The following is a 21,657-nucleotide window of genomic DNA, read 5'->3' on the forward strand; positions in this document are numbered from 1 at the left end:
ATTGGTCAAAAATGTTTATTATTCGTAGGGTTAATGATGATTTGAAGGTCTTGAATGAATTAGGAGATACTTTGGAAAATCATTGATTGTGGGATGAAATACTTATTGTTTATATTGATTAGACGATTTGATATTCTTGAGGAGATTATTAGATTCTTTTGGGTATTCTTGATTTCGGGTTTAATGATTAATCAGAATGTGCATAATTCTTTAATGATTAGAAACGCTAGGGTAGGCTTTTGTTTAAGCAGCAGTATTAGGATGACATGTAATAATTTATATGTTAGTATAGTAGTATCGAACGCTCTACAGCGATGTTGTGATCTTGTTATGCTCCAGGAGATGATATCATCGAAGAACCCTTCTAGTTGTTAGCTGGATTCGTTACCTTGAAGCGACATTATCGGTGAGTAGTAGCAGTCCCTTAAAGGGTCTGATCAGACTACATTCTTGAAAATAAACTTTTTACTAAAGCTCTTTAAAATTGAAAACTGTTGAAACAAATGTTGTTGTGAACTCTTATGGTGATATTATGATATGGTCAATGGATCGGATTTGCGAGTTGGTCATTGACGGAGTTGAGAAACATTGTTCCCTACTCCCTGTTTTTGAAGCGAATTGTCATTCAGATATTGACTAGCTTCACCCGAGAGCGACATAGCCTTAGAGCTATGAGGCATCTCTCAAACTAGACTCACTGTGTGCACATAGATCTAGGAAAATGATGTTGCTTTTAAATCTTTGTTTGGAATTACTGTGTTTTGTTGTTTTGAATTGTTATTTCTCATTCAGTAAACCTAACCCCCTGTTGTTTCCATTTTTTACTGGTTTGCAGATCGGAACCGGTCGGGAACAATGGGTTAGCGGTGATGATTAGAGTTACAGAGATGTTATATTGAGCTGAGTATGTGAGAAGTGTAGTATTATATTAGGTTTTTTTTTATAGATGTATATTAGACTTGATTGTGATGGTTACATTGGACTTATATGAGAGAAACTTGATTGAGAGATTGTTGAGATTAAAGAGGTAAGATTCTATTGTTGAGAGTAAAGGTTGAAGAACGAATATATATGAGAAGGTATGGAAAGAAGAAGAGTTAACTTAGGTTAAGTGAGTTGAGTTGATTGTAATTGTCAAAGAAAAATAAGAGGAGTTAAAAGTTAGAAGATCATTTTAACATGTCATTTTAAACACTGATGATCGAAATCCGATGATATGATTACAATCATTGCACTTTTAATTTATACTTGTAAGTATTGAGCTCTGCGGATGAAATATAAATAACATAACTTTTGTGACTATTATTTATAAATGATTCAAAATAAATATAGAAAAACCTTGTAACACAAACTTCTCTTTACCATTAGCTAACAACACAAAATAAGGTTGAAAAAGTGAACAATATTGGAAAATTTTGAATAAATTAGTTTTTTTTTAAAAAAAAAATTCTAAATAAGCTTTAGAAAATTTTAGTTTCTAAAATAAATGTCTTCGTGTCCGAATCTAAGGTTAGGGCTTGTTCGCTATTAGTAACAGCAAACAAGAGACACTAACAATGAACAAGATAAGAACATGTTAAAAGGCAAAAAAAATCACCACGACTTTCTTCGCTGTTATATTAGCAAACAAATGAAAGACAATATTATAACTTTTAAAAGGACAAAGAAACACAACAAATATTATTTCACTCTTGATAAGAGCAAACCAAGAATAATTGATATATTTTTTTCAAAAAGTTTTTTTCTTTAAATATTTAACATATATTACGTAATTTCATATTGAAGCCTCCAATTTTTTAGGGTCTTGTATGGTGAAACTCGTTGAACATGCTCAAAACCTCCCTTACGACCTGTAATAACATGACACTATTTTTCTTTTGTTCATATTAGTAATTGGAACAAAAAATTCTAATTTTTTTACCAGCTTTTTATACAGTTAGTGATAGCAAACAAATACAAAATCTTGGTTTTGACATGAAGATGTTAATCCAAATACCGAAGGATAAGAGACTTACGAAGAGATGATGGCCTTGTTCAAAATTAGATTGCAATACAAAAAGGAACATTTTAAATAAATAAGCAAAAAATTAAAAAAAATTCAAATAATGGTAAAGTTTTGAAACTATTTTCTAAGATAAGCAATTTTTTCCTAGACCTGTGGTATGGATATGTTCGCTGTTATTAACAACGAATAAAGGCAGAGGGTTTCAAAAAGGTAAAGGATTTGTTTACTGTTGTAACTTTAAAATATAGTCGTTGTACCCTTGAAATATAGTCATTGAGTGAAGATCTTTAAATACATCACCCTTGTTAATTTTATTCTATCCATCCTATTGCTTTTGAAGTTAAGTTGAGGTATGTTCTTGTAAATTATGTTTATTTTGATCTGTTCATTTATAATATTTATATTAAGTTATTCATTAATTTCAAATTAATTTATTTAAATTTAGTTATATATGTCAAAGCATCATTCAATGAAAGAGTATTGTCATTGTGGTCATAAAGTTGAATACGGTCGCGATTGGAGCGATTTTGATCCTGGACGTTAATATGTTGCATGTCCACTATTCGAAGATAAAGGTTTGGGATGCACTTACTTTAGGTGGGTTGATCCGGAGGGCACCAAATGGCAAAAAGACATCATCATTAAGCTCGACAAAGAGAATGAGGAGCTTAGAACCGAGATACATAACATGAAAAGAGAAGCAATTGATAAGGAGTGTAGGAGTGAAGAAATCGAGAAGATATTGAAAAAGTTTAATAAGCGCTCTTAAGTTGTAATGGTTATATTTCATGAATGAACGATTGTAATCATTATTAATGAAACTATGTTGAATTATCGGCATCGTCTATTTGCAATGAAGTCATCAACACGAGTCATAACAAGTCCGAGTATGGATGATTGTTCACCAAAAGTCCGAGCATGGATGAAACAATAAACATATATACACACATTAAAAACTATGTACAAATGTCAAAATATCGAAATCCTACAAAATTTTAATATCCGAGAATGTTCAATGTATTACAAAATATATACTAATCCTCATCATCCTCCTGAACCCTCTCCAACTGTGACGGCCTGTTACGTGTCTTGCGATAGTAGGAGGCGTTCGTGTGTCGCTCAGGGAGTGAAGGTGATTGGTAGTGCGATGGTCCAGGCTGCGAGGACCTCGAACCATGTTCGGGGTAGGACAAGTCCACCTCCTCCAAATGAACGTCCTGAGGAGGAGACGAGGCTTAGACCTCGCCAATAGTAGGTGAAGCCTCTTAAACCACTTTCAGTATGAAGTGCTGGAACTGCGTGCCATGGAGCATGCCCTGCGCAATCTCTTGTACGAGGTTCCTAATTTCCTTCAAGCCCTCAACAACCTTAGCGTGTTGTCTTTGCTCAGCAGTCCTACCAAACACCTTCTTAAGTTGAACATTACCCATAGCATGGTTAAAGTTACTAAGCAAATGACGTAAGCATAACCTATGATAAAGTGTATGGTGGTTGTCATTCCATCTCCTCCATGGTCGCTAAAAATGCCCGCATGTCTATCAGAGATAATACACAATCCCATCTTCTGTGCTACATTGTAACACCCCGACATTTTAATGACGTAATCACTTAATATTTTAATAGTTTTTAAAGATTTTACAATTATTATTTAATTATTTCCGAATTAGTTTTAATAAATTTCTTTCACATATGGATTTAAATGTCGACTTATATATATACTAAAAATATAGTTACGACTTCTCAAATAAAGAGGTTCGAATCAAAATGATTATTTTATTAAAATGTATGAGGCCGCGAAGGTGAGTCTCTTAGTTGGATCTTGCAACAAAATGAACCGAGATAAAAAAAAAAAAAAAAAAAAAAAAAAAAAAAGAAAACGGTTAAAGACCCACGAAACCCTAAACATTGAAGACAAGCCGTTTTCTCCTTCTCCTCCTTCTCCTTCTTCCTCTCTCTTCCCGTGCGCCTCTTTCCCACTTCCCTCAACCGACAGCTTCACTCGCAAGCAGCAGCAAGGGCTGCGCTCTTCTTCCTCCAAACCAGCAGCAGCAGCCGGCTTCTCCTTCCCCACGCAAGCAGCAGCCACCGCAGCACACCCCCTCCTCTCTCGCTGTGTCTAGCCGGCAGCCAAACCAGCAGCAGCCGCCAGCTGCTATCGATTTAAGGTCTTCTCCAGCCATTCTTGGCTTTCGTGCACCACCACCACGACCTTCATCCTCCTCTTTACCATTCTTGCTAGTTTTGATCTTTGTAAGCATCTCACTTTTCAATTGATTGATTTGCTAATTTTAATTAGAATCTACCATGTTCATGAGTTGTGTGTTGATTGTATATTGTATTAGTCTCATTGAATTATAGTATGGGTAGTAGTTAAAAGAATTATCATTGAAATAAAATGATTAGGGTTTATATTATGATGAATTTAAAGGTAGTAATTTGGGTAAATTCATGAATCTTAGCTTGGATTAAGGTATATCTTAATAGGATTTAAAGTGGGTAAGCATTTGAAAGTGTGAATTGAACTTGAATAAGTTAGGGGTGGATGAATTAAAAGTAGTATATACTATTTTTGTGGTTTGGATGAATGGTGACTAGTATTGTTAATATCCATTGTTGTAGAGTAAACGATAATAATAATTACTGAGACGGATTAAGGTAGCGATTGTCATTAATGAAAGTATTATCGTGGTTATAGTCGTTGATGAGGTGGTTAGTTTTGAGCTCGGTTGCTAAGTTGGGTGACTTTGACCCAAATTATACGAATCGTTATTGATTCGCCAAGCTACAAATCTAATTTATTCTTAATCGTTTCACTCTAAAAACCTTGGAAAAATAATAAACCACTACTATCATAGGTGATATGATTGTTATTAAGTGTAACGTCATGTATTACGTGTTCTTGAACATATCTTGATATAAACCTGACTAGAATCTAATGTTATGGTTTGATTGGAATTGATGGCGTAGTTCATGTATGAACATGGGTTGAATTTATTACATGAGTATGCGTAGAATGCGTATTAGCTTGAATCGAAACTTAATTGGCTAATAGCGTAGCTTGTATGGAGTCGGTGCTTCGTAAATGATGTGAAGTAGGCTTATTAGTCTTACTTTAAACGTGTATAGGTGCCCGGTTCATAAGAGGGGCGTAAGAACCCCTTCGAAGCGATTTTTGTGGCTGTCGTCTTGCAGTGCAGGTAAGTACACGCAGTAACTGATTCTTGCATGCATCTTCAATCTATTTTCCTTGCGTGATAATATTATACGAACTAGGTTGAATATGATTTGCTATTTAAATACGGTTAAGTTTGTGTTACAAGTGAAAATCAGTTGTAAAGATAGTAGAGATTGAGTTCTGATATCGCGAGAGTAGAATGTTGGATTATATGAGATGGAATGGGAATGAGTCCCTTATTGATGAGATATTAAGTTGGATGTTACTGTGACTCCACTGGATTGGTACCCCAGTTGGTTTAGTTCCCGGAGGCATGGATCATCTATATATGGTCGCTGTACGGGGGTATGATCATACTTTGCCATTGGGCGCCGGCATGGCCGTCACCGCCCTTGGCTGAGGTGTTGCCATGTGGGTCTTGCAAACCCCAATATGGTGGCCTCTAGTCACAAAAGATGATACGTGGAATTAAGGAAGGAATAGAAAATGGTGAAGGCATTGAGAAGTGCACAGAAGTGAGGAATGGTTGGAGTAGATTTTTATACATTGGAGTGTCTATCTTCTCTCATCTTGTTGAATTGATTGTTGGTTGCATATATAACTTGTTGCTAGATACTGACGTGTACTGCTTGTTTCCTTGTTGACGGCTTGTCTCTGATGGCCCTGCTATGACACGTTTGGTCTACGACTTTACGTTGAGCAGCAGGGACGTCGTAGATAGGTCTTGCAGGTTTTGGAGTTTCCTTGCATTGCATATGGGGGGGGAAATCGAGTGAGAACCTTGACGCGTGCCCTGTTCGAACCATTTTTGACGCTACATGTGATTTCGAATTGAAAGTGTATATGTTTTGGTTGAGGCATGAGTCCTCCTTTTGATGTAATTCGTTCCGCTGCAAAGATTTATATCGTTTTATATTTTGTTATAGTATCTTGAATGGCTTGTACAGTGGATTATCTTTTTGCTTGGAAAACCCAAGCGTTTACATGGGAACCACGATCCATGCTTAGCATGTCGACAGAGGTTTTGGCGATGACCTTTCCGCCGTGATTCTGTTACGAGGCCATTGATGCCTCTTCATTATGATGATTTATCGTTTGTCTAAATCTTCGGCGCGTCAAATTTCAAGGCAGATGCTGCCGAAATTTCCGTAGGACTTTGTTTGGAAGTTTTCAAACGTCATCTTTCTTTTTCCTATTTAAATAATTATTTATTTCCACAAGTGACACCCCTGAAGGGTCTGAAATTCAGGGGTGTTACATACATGCTTACAAATACACGCCATAAACCAAGACCACGCAGCTATGCATTCCTTCTCAACGAAGGCAAATGCAAGTGGAAAGATACCCTTATCATTATCCTATGCAATCGCAGTCAATAAGGTATGAAGGTAGTTACCATACAAGTGTGTACTGTCAATGGCAATCAAAGATTTACAAAACTTAAAGCCCTGTATGCTAGGTTTAAAGGCCCAAAAGACACGTTGAAAGGTTCTAATATTAGGACGTACATACACACCCGCGTCATTGTCATCCTTAAAGAACCACTCAACTACTGTGCCCGGGTTAGATTGTTGGAACGCTTACAAAAAGCGTAGAAGAAGGGAATAACAATCCTCCCATGTACCATAAATGGACAATAGGGCCTGTTGCTTAGCATACCATGCTAGCTTGTAAGTAATCTCTATCCCAAATCGATCTTTCACCATCTCTCGAACGACAGACACCTTAATCGAAGGGTCTTTGAAAACACAATCCCTAATCATATTGTTAATCACAGAGGACGTCAAGTGAATATGTCCAGCTGACACGGTGGCACTACCCAACACACAATTCTCATACTTTCCATTGTACTTTGAAATAAACCATGAGGTTGAATAAGGATTTAGCCTAGCCCTTAGTTTCCAAGATCATCCCCTCTTACACTTCAATGATAGAATTTTGGTTAGAAGTCTTTGTTCTATACTCAATATTCCTCAAATATGATATACTCTAACAACTTCCAACAAAGCTTCCTTACCATCAAATATCATACCCTTTTCAAGCTCCCCATATTTGGTGTTGGTGGTATCACAAATCCAAGTCCTCCAAGAGTAATCCTCTACATATTCATCCAGAGGTGGACATAGGGCATAAGGTGTAGGAGCAACTATTGTAGGAATGTTGGCTAGGATCATGTCATTAGCTAGGGCATCCTCACCCACATCCACATCCACATCATCCTCAAAAGGTTCATTAACAAGCTCATTACTCTCATTACCATCATCCCAAGGTACCAACTCAATACTTTCTCCTGAATTAACAGTCGCATCATTTGGGACTTGAGTTTGAGGGGATTCGGAAGGAGTAAAAGATGGGGAAGGAACAAAAGGATTTTGAGTTTCTTGAGTTAAAATAGGCATAGGCGTAGGAGAAGGATTGGAAGTAACATTCACAGCTTGATTGCCTAGGGGTACCACTTCTACGTATAACTCCAAAGAGGGAATAGATGTAGCCTTTGAATGTTCCCACATAACATCTATAGAATCATCATCCTCAACAGGTCAAGCTAACCATTCATCACTCGTGTAGTGTTTAAAACTTAAATTAACAGTACTTCGTGTGGTGTCAATTCCAGTCTTAGAACATACACGAAGCTTAAGCTCATTGAAATCCATGTTCGAGTTGCACGCAAACAATTTATGTTTACCCCCAACATGCGTAACATTGTACCTGTAACGGCCCGGTTTAAGTGACCCGGAAAATCATATGAAAACATGATCCCGGTTCACCAACGGACACTAAAAAAAAATTCATTTTTTTTTACTCGGATCGTCAACGTTCCAACAGTAAAGGAATATGGTCAACGCAAGAAACAACGCCAAACAAAGAAAACAAGTCAGCGGAAGTCTTTTCATACAACTCGTGAGCCTGCCGGCCTCTAGACTTGCTAAACCGAGTTATTTCGACTCATAAACTTATTACAAAATATAACTTAGTCTTGATGTTTACGGGTTCTAAGCCGAGTCCTCACTCCAGCCCCCACCTGCAATCAACCTACTGCACGTCGTATGACAACACGTAGCAGGTTCCAAAGAACAACCAATACACGTCTGAGACTTCATACATATATCAAACATGTTGAATACAAGCAATGTGTTTATCCTAGCATGCATAGGCTCTAATTTATATTCATTATTCAATAATTCCAACTTGTAACGTTGCCCATCCTGTTCGGGTCGTTCAAGTATAAACCATTCATTTTTAGATAATTCCAACTTGTAACGCTGTCCGTCCTGTTCGGGTCATTCAAGTATAAATTCAAATATTTTTGGTGGAATACACTTGGGAGAGCTAATCCCAAGGCAACCACCGACCTAAGACGTTGCCCGTCCTGTTCGGGTCGCCAAAGGCTAAAGTATGCATACCCCCATGGTGACCGTAATGATCCAAAACTGCCATGGGAACAATAATTGTAATAATCCAAACCAAACGTTAACCCCTTTGGGTAACATAACCAAACGTCAACCCCTTTGGGTGACAAACACATAAATTGTCAATGTTCAATTAATTCATTTCAAATTATTTGAGGTGTCTAATCCTTATGTGATTTACAAAGCCTCGATTAGAAATGAAACAACACTACTTGCACAACCACATAAACAATATGGTCTAAGCGTGTACCTTTAAGTACTGCAACAACAAAGTTCAAGCACGACAGAAATTTCGCCCTCTTATGAATCGAGGTCCTAAATAACACACACACAAAACGATCACGTATTAGGACGTGTTTACACATTTAATCCACTCCATACGCCAAAATATCACTAAGACTAGATAATTTTTAATTGTTTACATCCAAATCCCAATAGTTCCAAATTACAAATTCTGACCAGAAACTTTAAGGGCCATTTCGGACAGATTAGAAAATTCAAATGAAAAATCCGACTTCGCCATTGCGCTCGGAACGCGTCAATTACCTTGGGTACCAAATTTCATAATTTCTAACCTCTATTTACTATTTTTAATTATTTTAAGCGTTTAACGATTTTTTTTTTAACACATCGGATACATAAACCAACAACGGAAACGACTAACGTTTTCCGAATCGGCACCAATACCGAGACAGCAGCTGCTGTCCGGAACTCCCATTACATCATTATTGTTGCTATTATTATTTTATATATATTCATACACAAAAAACCCCATCATCAAAGCATAAGAGACTTAAAACTCCACAAATTATGATAATTAAATTAAATACTTAATTCTCTTAACAAATTAAAATTTTGTAGAGAATCATAAAACAAAAATCATCCTTCTTGAATCAAGACATATATATATATATAAATACACAATCCTTCAAGCAAATCCAATTTTGCTAAAGGATTTATAACTTCATAGATGACTACACTACTTGATCCATACCATTTAAATTCCTACTAACAAATTGTAATTTATTTAGAGAAATGTAAATCATAAAAGAAATTTATTTAAATATCAATATTAACTTAATTCTTTTAACCAATTAAACTTTGCTAAAGAATATAAATCAGAAACATAACTCAATCCTTTTAACAAAATTGAAGTTTATTAAAGGATTAGTAGAGAAAATTATATATAAAAGAAAATATATTCAATCCTCCTAAAAGTCATAGGATATCATCATACATAAAATATATTTCACCTTAGAAATCTTATGAATAAAATTTATAAATAACAATTCAACTAAACTTACCCCTTGAACAAAAGATTGGATTGAACAACAAGGGTTCTTCTTTTTTTTTTTTTTTTGAAAATGCCGAAACAAAGAGAGTAAAGGAGAAGAAATTTTTCTGAATTTTTTTATGTTCAAGAGATGATTAAAATGATGATTAAGGATGCTTGAAATGCTTGAGAATTAATAAGGAATTAAGGACCCATCTTAATTATGCCTAATACACAATTATGAGAGGAGTTACAAAACTCCTCCCATACCCTCACAACCGGTTGCCTTCTCAAATTCCCCTTATATTTATTTATTTATTTTTTTTGTTAATAATTATTCTATTTATTATAAGAATGTTAAATCGGAAAAATTACCCTACGCGATAACAACGTACGCAATAAAACTTGTTACCGTTAGAATTAAACCCACTTAATATTTATAATTAACAATATAAAGTAGTATAATTTAATATTACTTATTTATTTATTTTGTTATACTTTATTTTATTATATTTTACTTATTTCTAAACCCGATAAATTACGGGGTGTTACAGTACCACTTGTATGAAATGGAACCATTCCAAAACATGAGAGAGTCACACGAAATGATGCCATTTCTACATGAATACATACAAAATCAACTTCATCACCAAGTACATTCACGAAGATACATAATTAATCAGCTACATTTACATAACTATTTAAACTAAATCAATTAATTACATATAATCAATATACAAAACAAAATCAACATACATAATTAACTATTTTAACTAAGTAAAAAAATCACCAATTGAAATCAATATATTATCCACAACAACAAACTAAAGTTGATGAACCATAATCAAAAAATTGAATAAATAAATAAAAAAATAACTAATACATTACCTTAATTAGCTTAAATTGAACTAGATAAGTTGTGATTCCACAAGTAATGCCCTGCACTCGAAACAGATAATGAAGATTACCAAAAACCCTAATTTTCGTATAAAAAAAATAAAAATTTATACCTTAGACAACTCCAAGTATATGCTAGACCACTTTACTAGTGTTGAATTGGGAGAGGGAGGAATTAATTGAACGTTTGAAGGTGTTCTAATGGAGGAAAAAGAGAGAATAGTCGCCACTGGTGTTACGGTATAATGGAATTGGGGGAAAATGAGGAAGAAAGGGAGAGCTGTTGAATTTAGCGCGATTCTATTCGCTATTAAGTATTAATAATAGCGAACAAGAATTAAAGGTCAAAAATAGTCAAAATTCTTGGTCATTGTTACTAAGAGCGAACAGAGTCTTTGACTATTTTTGTTCTTTAATCCTTGTTCGTTGTTTTTTATCGCGAACATACCCAAATCACAACTTTGAGAAAAAAATGTTTATCTTGAAAAATAGTTTCAAAACTTTACTAATTATTCAAATTTTTTATTTTAAAATTCTTGGTCATTGTTACTAAGAGCGAACAGAGTCTTTGACTATTTTTGTTCTTTAATCCTTGTTCGTTGTTTTTTATCGCGAACATACCCAAATCACAACTTTGAGAAAAAAATGTTTATCTTGAAAAATAGTTTCAAAACTTTACTAATTATTCAAATTTTTTATTTTTATGTTGAGAAATTGTTTCAAAACTTTACCATTATCTAAATTTATATATATATATATATATATATATATATATATATATATATATATATATATATATATATATATATATATGTATTTTGCATATTTGTTTCAAAACTTCATACAAAAAGTGGTCTACTGATTACTATACTTCCATCAGTTCATTGTGAGTACATTACTACATCCCTTATCAAGAAAAACTGACTGCCATCAAAATCCCTTAATAAAGGTCCTAGTGGGCTTGTTACCAGTCTACCTCTTTCGATCTGCAACTCAGGCCAACAATGGCGGGAATACCCACCATCAAACTCTCTTTATCTCCTTCAATTCGTTCATCATCCGTTTCATTTTCACCTAACCCATCATCTTTCAAAGTCCTAAGACCCTCTGTTGCTCTTCCTTGCAGAACCAGATTTTCTAGTAATATTCTTTTCTTTTTGGTAGTTTTTGTGTGGAAATTAGAATTTATTTTTAAAAGTTTGTTGCTTTTGATTGAAGTTTTTTGCTTTATTTTGTTTTGGCAGAGATTTATGCTTTGAGTAGCAATGACATTAAAGTGGGAACTAACCTTGAGGTGGACGGAGCTCCTTGGAAAGTATTAGGTATTTCAATTTTGATTTAAAATTCCCACCGAACTTTTGTCACTTTTTAGATTATAGGAGTGTTTTACTTCTCGATGTAATGGTATTATGGTATGGAACCCTTGAATTTTGGATTTTTAGCTTTTCAAGAAATGTGTTGTCGGCACTATGGCATGCTTTCCGCCATTGTTTAGGTTCAAAGATTTTTCCCTTATTAGAGAACTAGCTCATGGTTGAGGCCCTAATGTGTTACATTCTTTATTAGTCTAAGATTTTGTTTCAGTTAGCTGGTACCATTTACCTGCCCAATGGTTATTAATCGATGTATTCTGTGTTCATTCTTCAATAAAAGGGGAAAAAGGGGTGATGGGATATGCCTGATAATGGGAGTTGTTATGAATGGCTAATGAGATATATCAAAATTGAGGTCCAGTTTGTTTGTCCCGTTATCCTGTAATAAAAGTAGTTGAGTTTAACATGGGTAGGCTCCCTTCACCACTTTACTCAATTTGAAGAAAATGAGGGGAAAGGGATTGTATGATAGTTTATGAATTATTAGCTTGTAAGTTTGGGGGTTGGGAGGTCATAGTGGGTGAGCCATGTTTTTGGAAATTTGGCATTGCTTAGTTTCGAAGATTTTTTTATTATGAAAACTTATTGATCAGAATAAAGATGTTTAGTGTCATGAAAAGTCCTTGGTGAATATGACATATTTAATATTGCTTCAGTTTGCCGACACCATTGATCTGCCGAGTGGTTATTTATCAATGTATATAGTTTTCATCTTGATATTTGGATTAAGAATTAGATCTTTGTATGATGGTATGTGTTGAATATGGAATGGTTTGTCCCATCATCCCTCTATGGTTACAAGTTAAATTTAGTATGTGCAACCTCCATTCTCATCCCACAATGAATTTGAGGGGAAGATGGATGGTATGGTGATTTATGATTATTAGCTTGTGGTATTTTTGATGCCTGATTCTTTCATTTTTGTTGGGTGACAAATACTTTACTAGACAATTCTTTCTTGGAGCTGTGAGACTTACACATATTTATTGTGGAACTTGTAGAGTTTCTTCATGTGAAACCAGGGAAAGGAGCTGCTTTCGTTAGGACTAAAATGCGAAATTACGTGACAGGAAACACAGTTGAGAAAACCTTTCGAGCTGGAGTTACGGTACGTTAACTGAAATGGTGTATTGGTTTCAAATTTCGTCGCTGTGCTTCTGAATGTTTTTCATATTCATTGTTAGTAGGGGCATTGGCAATTTGGTACTGCCTGCCCTAGTCACGTGCTCAAGAAACTTAAGGCCAGTATTCGTTTCAATTTTAATATATTGAGTAAAATTAATGATCTGCCACGTATTATGCCGTTCATAGTCTAATGGTTTGATAGGTTGGTTTGACATCTCATACACTTTGGTAATGTGCAGACATCTTTCCTCATATTTATTTTTTGTTATTTCTAATTTGGTTAGAACTTAGACGAGGGGTTTCTAAAAGTTATCCTTTTTTTTCTTTTGGAAATAAATGGCTTCCATCAAACATGAAGGGGGGACTTGCTTTGTCTATCAGAATGAAATTCTTATCTATAAGCCACTTTTTATGTGATTTGAAGTGGTAGAATAACAAAACAATGAAGCACTTACAAGCTAAAATTTTTGAAGAGTAACATAGTATATTGTAAGAAATTGCTTTCTTTCTTTATTTTTCTAAAAATAAAAAAATATAACAATATTTGCAGCCAAATGCAACCTTTGATGAGTGTTTTTTGACATTCCTATATCTTCTACTTGTAGTTGTGTAAAAGTATTATCAACTTATTAGTATTTTCATTTTGATTGTTAGAAAATCAATTCACATTTTTTTAATATAAACTTCTCGGTTTGGCACTAATTTAAATTTGACATTTGACAGATACCCGAAGCAAATGTATCCAAGGAAACAAAGCAATTCACATACAAAGATGGAAATATGTATGTCTTCATGGATTTGGTATGTTTCTTTTCTCCTTAGAGTTTATGGATCTTAGTTTTCTATGTGATTTGAGGTTAATTTGTTCAAATAAATAATTAGGTGAAATTTTGCTAGTGTTCTAAACTTTGAATATGTTTTTCTTGAAGGAACGTTAGTATTTTGTTTTCTATTGCAATTGTTAAATGACTTTTGCACACGCTCAGGCTACATACGAGGAGTTCCGGCTTAGCGAAGCAGATGTTGGTGATAAGACCAGGTGGCTGAAGGAGGGCATGGACTGCAATTTGCAATTTTGGAATGGAAAGGTAAATATTCCCCTTATGTTGTGGTTGCTGTTATTTTGTTTGCAACTTATCCTTCAGTGAAACCGGAAACATTATTAGCCATTTAAATGTGTGAATCTTTATATTTCGAATCATCGGATTTCTTTCCCTCACTAACGCCATGTTTAGATAGAGAGAAATGGAGGAAAAAGGAGGGGAGGGGTTTGGAGGGAAATACTTCGTTAAGTACACAATCTCTTCTAAAGTAGAAAGATTTGAAAGGGAAAACACTTAATTTTGTTCCTTTTCCCTTCCATTTCATTAACAAACAAGGTGGACTCTTTCTGCTTACCCCTCCCCTTCCCGTTCCCTTCCTTTCTTTTCTCTTCTAATTTGCTATTCAAACATAGTGTAAACACCCGTGGAAATAGAAAGTGATGGAACAATTGTTTGACCCGCTACGTAATTTTTTTTGTATGTTTATTTTTTTATAGATATCTTCCTTTCTTTATTCTCCATGGGAAAATATGCAAGCCTTTTGTTTGAACTATTTGCAGGCTATTGATCTTGAATTGCCCCTCATTGTGAAGCTCATTGTCGTCGATACTGATCCTGGTGTTAAAGGGGATACAGCTCAAGGTGAGTGATCTTATTTATTCTTGAGTCTTGACCATACTAAATCAAGTAAAAACTCACCCACTCTGATGAACCTTATTCAAAATTTGTGTTTTACCATTAGTAAAGGAAATTAAAAAGCTTAATAAGTCTTCACAATAAAATTCAAAACCTCATTTCTAATTTGTTTCAAATATGATTGCAACATATAATTATCACTATGAAACAGATCTAACAGGATGACTTTTCAAATAAAAAAACAAGTATTTAGGATACATAAATTTCCTTTTGTTCTATATGAAGTATATTTTATGATTGTCCTGTGGTAAAAAGATTGAGCCTAGGCGGGGGCGGCTGCCCCAGCATTTAATATGACGTTGAGGCGTTTTAAAAATTGCACAGAAAAGCGCAACAAGGTGAACCTAAGGCAACCTAGTTGCATTTATTTTTCCTCTACGACCTGTTTTTACTCATAAAACCTTTTATTGAAGGATTGTGCCTCGCTTCAATGAGGGTGTGCACGTCATGCCTAGAGCTTTGTGCTTAGACTCTAGGTCCTAGGACCATCACCTTAGTGTACCTTAAGTCTTCTAAATATTGTGATTGTCTATTAAAACAGATAGATTGCAATCAAACCGTTTTTTTTTTCTTTTTTTTTTTCAGAAATAGATTCACTAATTTAGGAGTAGAGCACCTTTGGAATGGGAAGTATGGAAGTTGATCAACTTAAACAAGGCTTTGTCAATTATTATATAGACCTATTATCGGACCATTGCAGAATCTTTAACTTGATCTTGCTTGACTTGTATGCTCCGCTTAACTGATCTTTGTGGAGTCTTGTGTTTTGCTGTATCAGGATCTAGACACCTTTGTAGATGACTGACTGGTTAATGCTTTTATACAAATTGCGATAGCATTTTATGTAATTTGTATCAGATGCTCTTTGACAAAATCTGTATCTTTGGATCTTGTTGTGGTACATAATTTTTTTTCTCTGAACTGATGATTCCGATTTGATTTTGCACACAATGTCATTGATGTTGGAGCGGACTAATGTTTTTTTTGGAACTACATCTTTCTATTTGCGATCCTCTTCCATTTTAACTAAGGAATGAAGCATTTGTACTTGTTCAAGTTTTAGGCTAAATTCTATCCCTTATCTCCTAACTATTCGAACGACGGTGTAGGTGGATCCAAACCAGCAACACTCGACACTGGAGCTGTAGTCAACGTTCCATTGTTCATAAATATTGGGGATGAGATTATGGTTGATACAAGAACGGGGCAGTATTCTAGTCGTGCCTAATCAATTATCCGATCATCTTTTGTCACTCATGTAATTCAATGCTTTAAGAGTTTTTGTATTTTATCCATATTATTGAGATTCTCTGCTCTGTATAGAAGAGATTAGGTTTGTGCTCTTGTTAGGCCGTTACTAATGAGATAGGCAAAAATGTCTCGGGAATCAGTTGAGGATTTTGTAGATTTATTGGAAAATCATTGCAGCATGTTCTTATTTCCAGAGCTGGCATTTATTTATTTATTTATTTATTGTTTTACATATACAGGATAAAAATTATTGCATTAAACTTGGGTGTATTACTGTATTTGTTCTACATGTGTTCCAAAGTTCTGCCCTATTGCCCCTATACGAACTCATATGGGCAACACTATTTTGCTTACTGAATGTTTCATGGAAGCCTAAGTACAAGAAAGTTCCTGAATGCAGAGTCACTCCAAGGGTAAATTAGTCGGCCGCAGACTCACGATAGTATGAATTTGGATTGGGACACTGTAAGTCAAACCCATATGGTTCGATGATAGATTTGGTTTTGCGGGTACTGAGATGGAACCGGGGCGTCTGAAGGAGTTTTGAGGGGCAAAAACAGGATCATCTCCCTCCATGCAGAAAGTAGAAGCACCATCAGTCCTTCAAGAAAGCTGATAAAAATGTCATTTCTATTGACAAATAGTGTACAGTTTATACATGCATGATAATTGTCAATGTGATCTACTTAGCTGAGCACCCAAAGGTGTCTCATGTGGAAGCACGCCGAGCTTCAATGCTGCACCATAGACATTGCAAGCACCAAGCACATTCCCTTGCCTATTCAACTCATCAATTAAGATGTTAAAGCTAATTTTACTAGGATATTTACCAGCTTCACACACTAGAACTAAAACCGATAATGCTTGAGGAATCTTACCCTCCTCACAGAGTCCACGAACAACTCGATTAACCGTTACCATCCTCGGAAAATACCCAGCTTCTACCATCTCATGCAAACTAATCAAAGCCATGCCAATCTCTTCTCCAATACAAAATGATTGGATCACTAAAGAGTAAGTGTCAGGAAAAATAGAATAATCCCAACTTTTCATTTGCTGATATACTTTATCCACATTCTTCAAAAGCTCTTCCTCCTCCCAGCTTTCTCTGCACAGACCTCTCAAAAGACTGTTCATCATCCTTTCATCAACCTTAAAACCAACTTCAACCATTTCATTGTAAACCCAAAAGGCTGCCTTAAATTTACCCCATTTCAACAACCCATGAAGCAAAGTACTGTAACTAATATAATCAGGAGTACAGTCCCTCTCTTTCATTTGCTTCAACAACTGAATCCCTTTCCTAGGTTTCCCTTCTTTGCAATACCCATTAAAGAGAGCATTATAAGTAACCACATTTGGGGTTAATCCCGTTTCAATTGCTTCCTCAAGTAATTCCATTGCTTCATCTGATCTACCTACTTTACAAAACCCATCCATAACAGCTGTGTATGAGTAAATATCAGGACCAATACTGCTCTCTTCATCACCCTTCTTTCTCTTCAAATCCATCAACATTTCATAAGCTTCCTCTACCCTTCCAACAAAGCACATACCTTTTAACACACAATTATAAGTCTGAATATTTGGGTTGCACCCAAGTTTACCCATAATCTCCAACACCTCAAAAGCTCTCTGAATTTTGCCTCTTGAACATAATGAATTCACCAAAATGGTAAGAGTAACAACATTAGGTCGAAACCCATTTTTGATCATGCAGTCCAGAATCTTTTTCCCGTCATCAGGCAGGTTTTTTTTGCAGTAACACCTAATAAGTACAGAGTATGTCCAGCAATCTGGGGATAAACCATACGTTGACATTTCATCGAACAGCTTCAATGCAAGCTCCATTTCCTCTGCCATAACCAATCCCATGATCAGATTATTGAATTCTCTAATGTTTATGGACTCACCCAAATTTTCTATAACAGATTCAAGGACTTTAAACCTCTGTTCAGGTGGGACTGAGCTAATGTTATCAGCTAATTGCTTGACTTTTGCATTACTGTTGTTTTCTAGGTATTGACTTTTCATCTCTGGTAAGAATAAAGCAGAGGACTTTGAAGCAAAGCAGCATGATTGAGCTCTTATTGTGGAGCTGAAAATGGTAATGGTGAAATCAAAGGGTGATACAGGTAGAATTGCAATATGGGATGAAAAATATGGTATAATTGATGAATTGAAAGTTTTCGGTAATTGTTTGTTAATGATGGATGTAAATTGCTTGAGTTGAACATGATGGCCTTTGCTATGGAACCTGTTTCTAGCAGAGTTGTTGCTGAGAAAAAATGGTGGCCATGAAGAGCATCCGAGTGAACAAGGCATGAAGGATTGAGATTATTTGGTCTTTCTATTGAAGATATTTTTGTTTTGTGAAAGAAGTCTTTAAAAGTTTGTACCTTTTACATGTTAATACATGCTTACTATATTAATTTTGTTGTTTGGCTTATACAAGTGACAAAGCATGAAGAATTGAGATTGTTCGGCCTATACAAGTGTACATGTATAAATATGTGAATGAAAACTTTAAAAAAAGTTAAATTATGGGTAAAATTAATAATGTGACAAATTTAAATTAATAAAATAAAATGAAACACAGTCATTTTCATGAGATATGGTATGTATTTGGATAATGAAATAATTTTCTGTTCTTTTACAAGCATATTTATTCTTGTTCGAGATAAATTATCTCTCATTACTACAAGTCTACAATGATCTGAATATTTTATTTCTTAGAAATCATTGCTTCACTGAGTTAGGTGTTTTAATCTAAAGATGGATATTAAAAGAACAAAATTGAAATTAAAACATGAACATCCTTTATTATACCAACCAATTGCGCAAATATACAACCTTGTACGCCATGATTCCTCAAAATTTATTATTATTTACTTTAAAATCTCTTTTAATACAAGAAATACTCCTCTTGAGAAAAGTAGGATTCCTCCAAAATGAGCACAACAAAAAAGGCAAAAAAAATATGAACTTACATAAAGGGTCATAACTCATACGTGAAGTATAATATAGATGTATGATATCTTAAACTCATCTTAATAACCCTAGTAATGCCTTACAGATTTACTAAACCTTTTCCAGGACTTAAGATCCTTCTTCTTTTGCTCATAACATTGTTCTTGTTGTAGATCAGCAGCTTTCCTTACTCTCTTCTTCCAAAAAACAGGCCTAAAAATCTTCTTGACCATCCTATGCAAACCAATCCAAGAAGTTGGTTTGGCTTGCTTGACCGGCTGTGGAAGCAATGGCGGTACACCAATACCAAGGCGAGCATGGAACATAGATGTTCCTGGCTCGGACAAGCTCCTCCTTAGCATTGCTTGATTGAGCTGAATTTCTACAGAAAGGCGCTCGAATTCGTCTAACAATGTGCTTTTGCTGTCCCCAAAGCTTTTAACAGCTACTTGTATTTGCTCCATTTGTTAGCTTCATATACTTGTTTTTGTTACAATTAGTTGTATATAGTCCTTCAGTTTTGTCCTTACAAGGGTATTGTGGATTCTTTGGTTTACTTTGGAAGGCAACTACTTGAAGAGAAGTTACTAAAAATGAATTAAGTACAGATTTTTGAAGATTCTTTTCTTTATATAGAAGCTGAAAAAAGTGAGTAAATCAATATTATCTTAACACTGATTTCACTTGCACCTAATTGACAAAAGCCACCAGCATGAAGCTAAGTGACTGTACTTATAATCGAGCTCGTTAATTTGGATTGTTAATGTGAATGATTTGTACTTTAGATTTTCATAAAATGTACAAGATTATTCTTGTGATTATAAAACTTCAATCATAACAAAGTATTTATAATGATAATTTTTCATTACCACCTCTCCATAGAATAATACATTTTATTAATTTTATTGTATAATAACAAAAATGAAGTTTGATGGTGAGTATGTCATTTGTCTTTTTTTAATTGGATAGTAATAATGGACTTTGAGTGATTTGCATTTTTTACACTTACCATATTTACAAATGTATATTTTCGAAAAACTCATACATTAATTGATGCAATAAATCATAATTATTCCAATTATACAGTGGTATATTAATGTACTGTTTATAATAGAACATTATATATTGTCTGATAAAATTCTGGAATTACACCGCGTAGAAAATTATACTATAGAATAAATTACATTTATTCCAGTGTAATTGGAATTACACTAATTAGAAAATTATACAGCAAAATTATACTGTGTACAAAATTATACAGCAATTTAGAAAATTACTTGAAGTACATAATAGCCCTTTTTTCCATCAATTGTTATTTAAAAGTAAAATGACATAAAATTCAATTAATTGACCATTAAAATCATTCATTTACATTGGTAGACTACCATAATTACAATTTTGAATTTTAGGAAAAATGTGAAGTATGGTTTGCAATCTAAAATTTCATCAAAATATTAATGTATTTAAAAATTCGTGCATTGCACGGGGTTCTATCCTAGTAATCTAATAATCTTAAAGATCAACAAAAATAAATAGACTCGAGTCAAATGTATAGGTTTGTGTCAACACTCAAAATAAGGAAAAACCGAAAAGAATACGCTAATTATCAAAAAAAAATTAAATTCTAAGATAAGCTTCGAAAAATTTTAATTTTCCAAAATACACGTCTCCATGTCAAAGTTGAGGTTGGGTATGTTCGCTACTACTAACAACGAATAAAGAATCTAATAAAAAAAAGTCAAATTTTTTTATATAGCAGGCAAAAAGAAGACAATTTTATAACGTTAGAAGAAAAAAAAATTAAAACAAAGTTTGTTCGCCGTTATCAAAACAAATTTTGTTTTACTTTATTTTTCCCTTTCAACACTACGACATTGTCTCATTTTGATTCGCTTTTAGTATCAACGAACAAAGAATTTTGAATTTTTTGACCAATTTTTTCTGTTCGCAGCGGACATAAAGACTCTTATTTTGAGAATTAAAATTTTTGTGAAAGTTATTTTGGAAATCTTTTGTATAATTAGCTTATTCTTTTAAATTTTTTCAAAATAAGACGGTGTCATAGGTTAAGTATTAAATTACTTTGTTCGCTGTTAGTAATAATGAACAAAAAGAGACAATATCATAATGTTTAATGAACAAAAAAAATTAAAAACAAGCTTATTTGTTGTTATCAACGGTGAACAAATTAAAAACAAGGAGGGACAAAGTGATTTTCCCTTACCTTATGCTCGGATATTAAACTTATTTTGAATATTAAAATTCTTGGAGGACTGAACTTAATCTCTGATTTGCAATTACCATATACATTTTAGTTAATTTTGACAAACGACTTATGTACATCCATTCATAACAAACCAATTCAATCGACACTAAGCTTGCAATTGCTTCAAGTCCAAAATAATGCTTTGCAACATAATCAACACCATTAGTATTTCT

General features: G+C 34.2%; 2 protein-coding genes across 4 annotated transcripts; one reads left to right on the forward strand and one right to left on the reverse strand.

Annotated features, from left to right (window-relative positions):
- The first annotated feature begins 11,590 nt into the window (after positions 1-11,590).
- On the forward strand, positions 11,591-16,450 carry LOC130812848 (uncharacterized). Of its 2 annotated transcripts, none has more exons than XM_057678463.1 (7): positions 11,591-11,900; positions 12,005-12,082; positions 13,135-13,241; positions 13,982-14,059; positions 14,245-14,346; positions 14,862-14,943; positions 15,583-16,450. In XM_057678463.1, exons 1-7 carry the CDS (start codon positions 11,765-11,767, stop codon positions 15,600-15,602), a joined length of 603 nt encoding a protein of 200 aa, XP_057534446.1. In that variant the 5' UTR covers positions 11,591-11,764; the 3' UTR covers positions 15,603-16,450. The 2 variants fall into 2 exon arrangements, with proteins under 2 accessions (XP_057534446.1, XP_057534445.1); XM_057678462.1 differs by having other exon boundaries at positions 16,107-16,450.
- A 137-nt stretch (positions 16,451-16,587) lies between these two features.
- On the reverse strand, positions 16,588-18,702 carry LOC130812847 (pentatricopeptide repeat-containing protein At1g12775, mitochondrial-like). 2 transcript variants are annotated; one of them, XM_057678460.1, is made up of 2 exons: positions 17,127-18,702; positions 16,588-16,849 (listed from the first exon to the last, which is right to left on the reverse strand). In XM_057678460.1, the coding sequence occupies exons 1-2, from the start codon at positions 18,571-18,573 to the stop codon at positions 16,719-16,721; spliced, it is 1,578 nt and encodes a 525-aa protein (XP_057534443.1). In that variant the 5' UTR covers positions 18,574-18,702; the 3' UTR covers positions 16,588-16,718. The 2 variants fall into 2 exon arrangements, with proteins under 2 accessions (XP_057534443.1, XP_057534444.1); XM_057678461.1 differs by having other exon boundaries at positions 16,588-16,860; positions 17,127-18,701.
- Between the last annotated feature and the right edge of the window lie 2,955 nt (positions 18,703-21,657).

This window comes from Amaranthus tricolor, chromosome 5 (genome assembly GCF_026212465.1).
Source record: "Amaranthus tricolor cultivar Red isolate AtriRed21 chromosome 5, ASM2621246v1, whole genome shotgun sequence".
Classification (NCBI taxonomy): Eukaryota; Viridiplantae; Streptophyta; class Magnoliopsida; order Caryophyllales; family Amaranthaceae; genus Amaranthus; species Amaranthus tricolor.

Excerpts from the sequence above, each read along its gene's own strand:
- LOC130812848 (XM_057678462.1), top strand. The coding sequence starts at position 11,765 with ATGGCGGGAATACCCACCATCAAACTCTCTTTATCTCCTTCAATTCGT. Across the intron at positions 12,083-13,134 it reads AGCTCCTTGGAAAGTATTAG|AGTTTCTTCATGTGAAACCA; the intron begins GTATTTCAATTT and ends TGGAACTTGTAG. Across the intron at positions 14,347-14,861 it reads TGCAATTTTGGAATGGAAAG|GCTATTGATCTTGAATTGCC; the intron begins GTAAATATTCCC and ends AACTATTTGCAG.
- LOC130812847 (XM_057678460.1), bottom strand. The coding sequence starts at position 18,573 with ATGCCTTGTTCACTCGGATGCTCTTCATGGCCACCATTTTTTCTCAGC. Across the intron at positions 16,850-17,126 it reads TCGTGGACTCTGTGAGGAGG|GACTGATGGTGCTTCTACTT; the intron begins GTAAGATTCCTC and ends GCTTTCTTGAAG.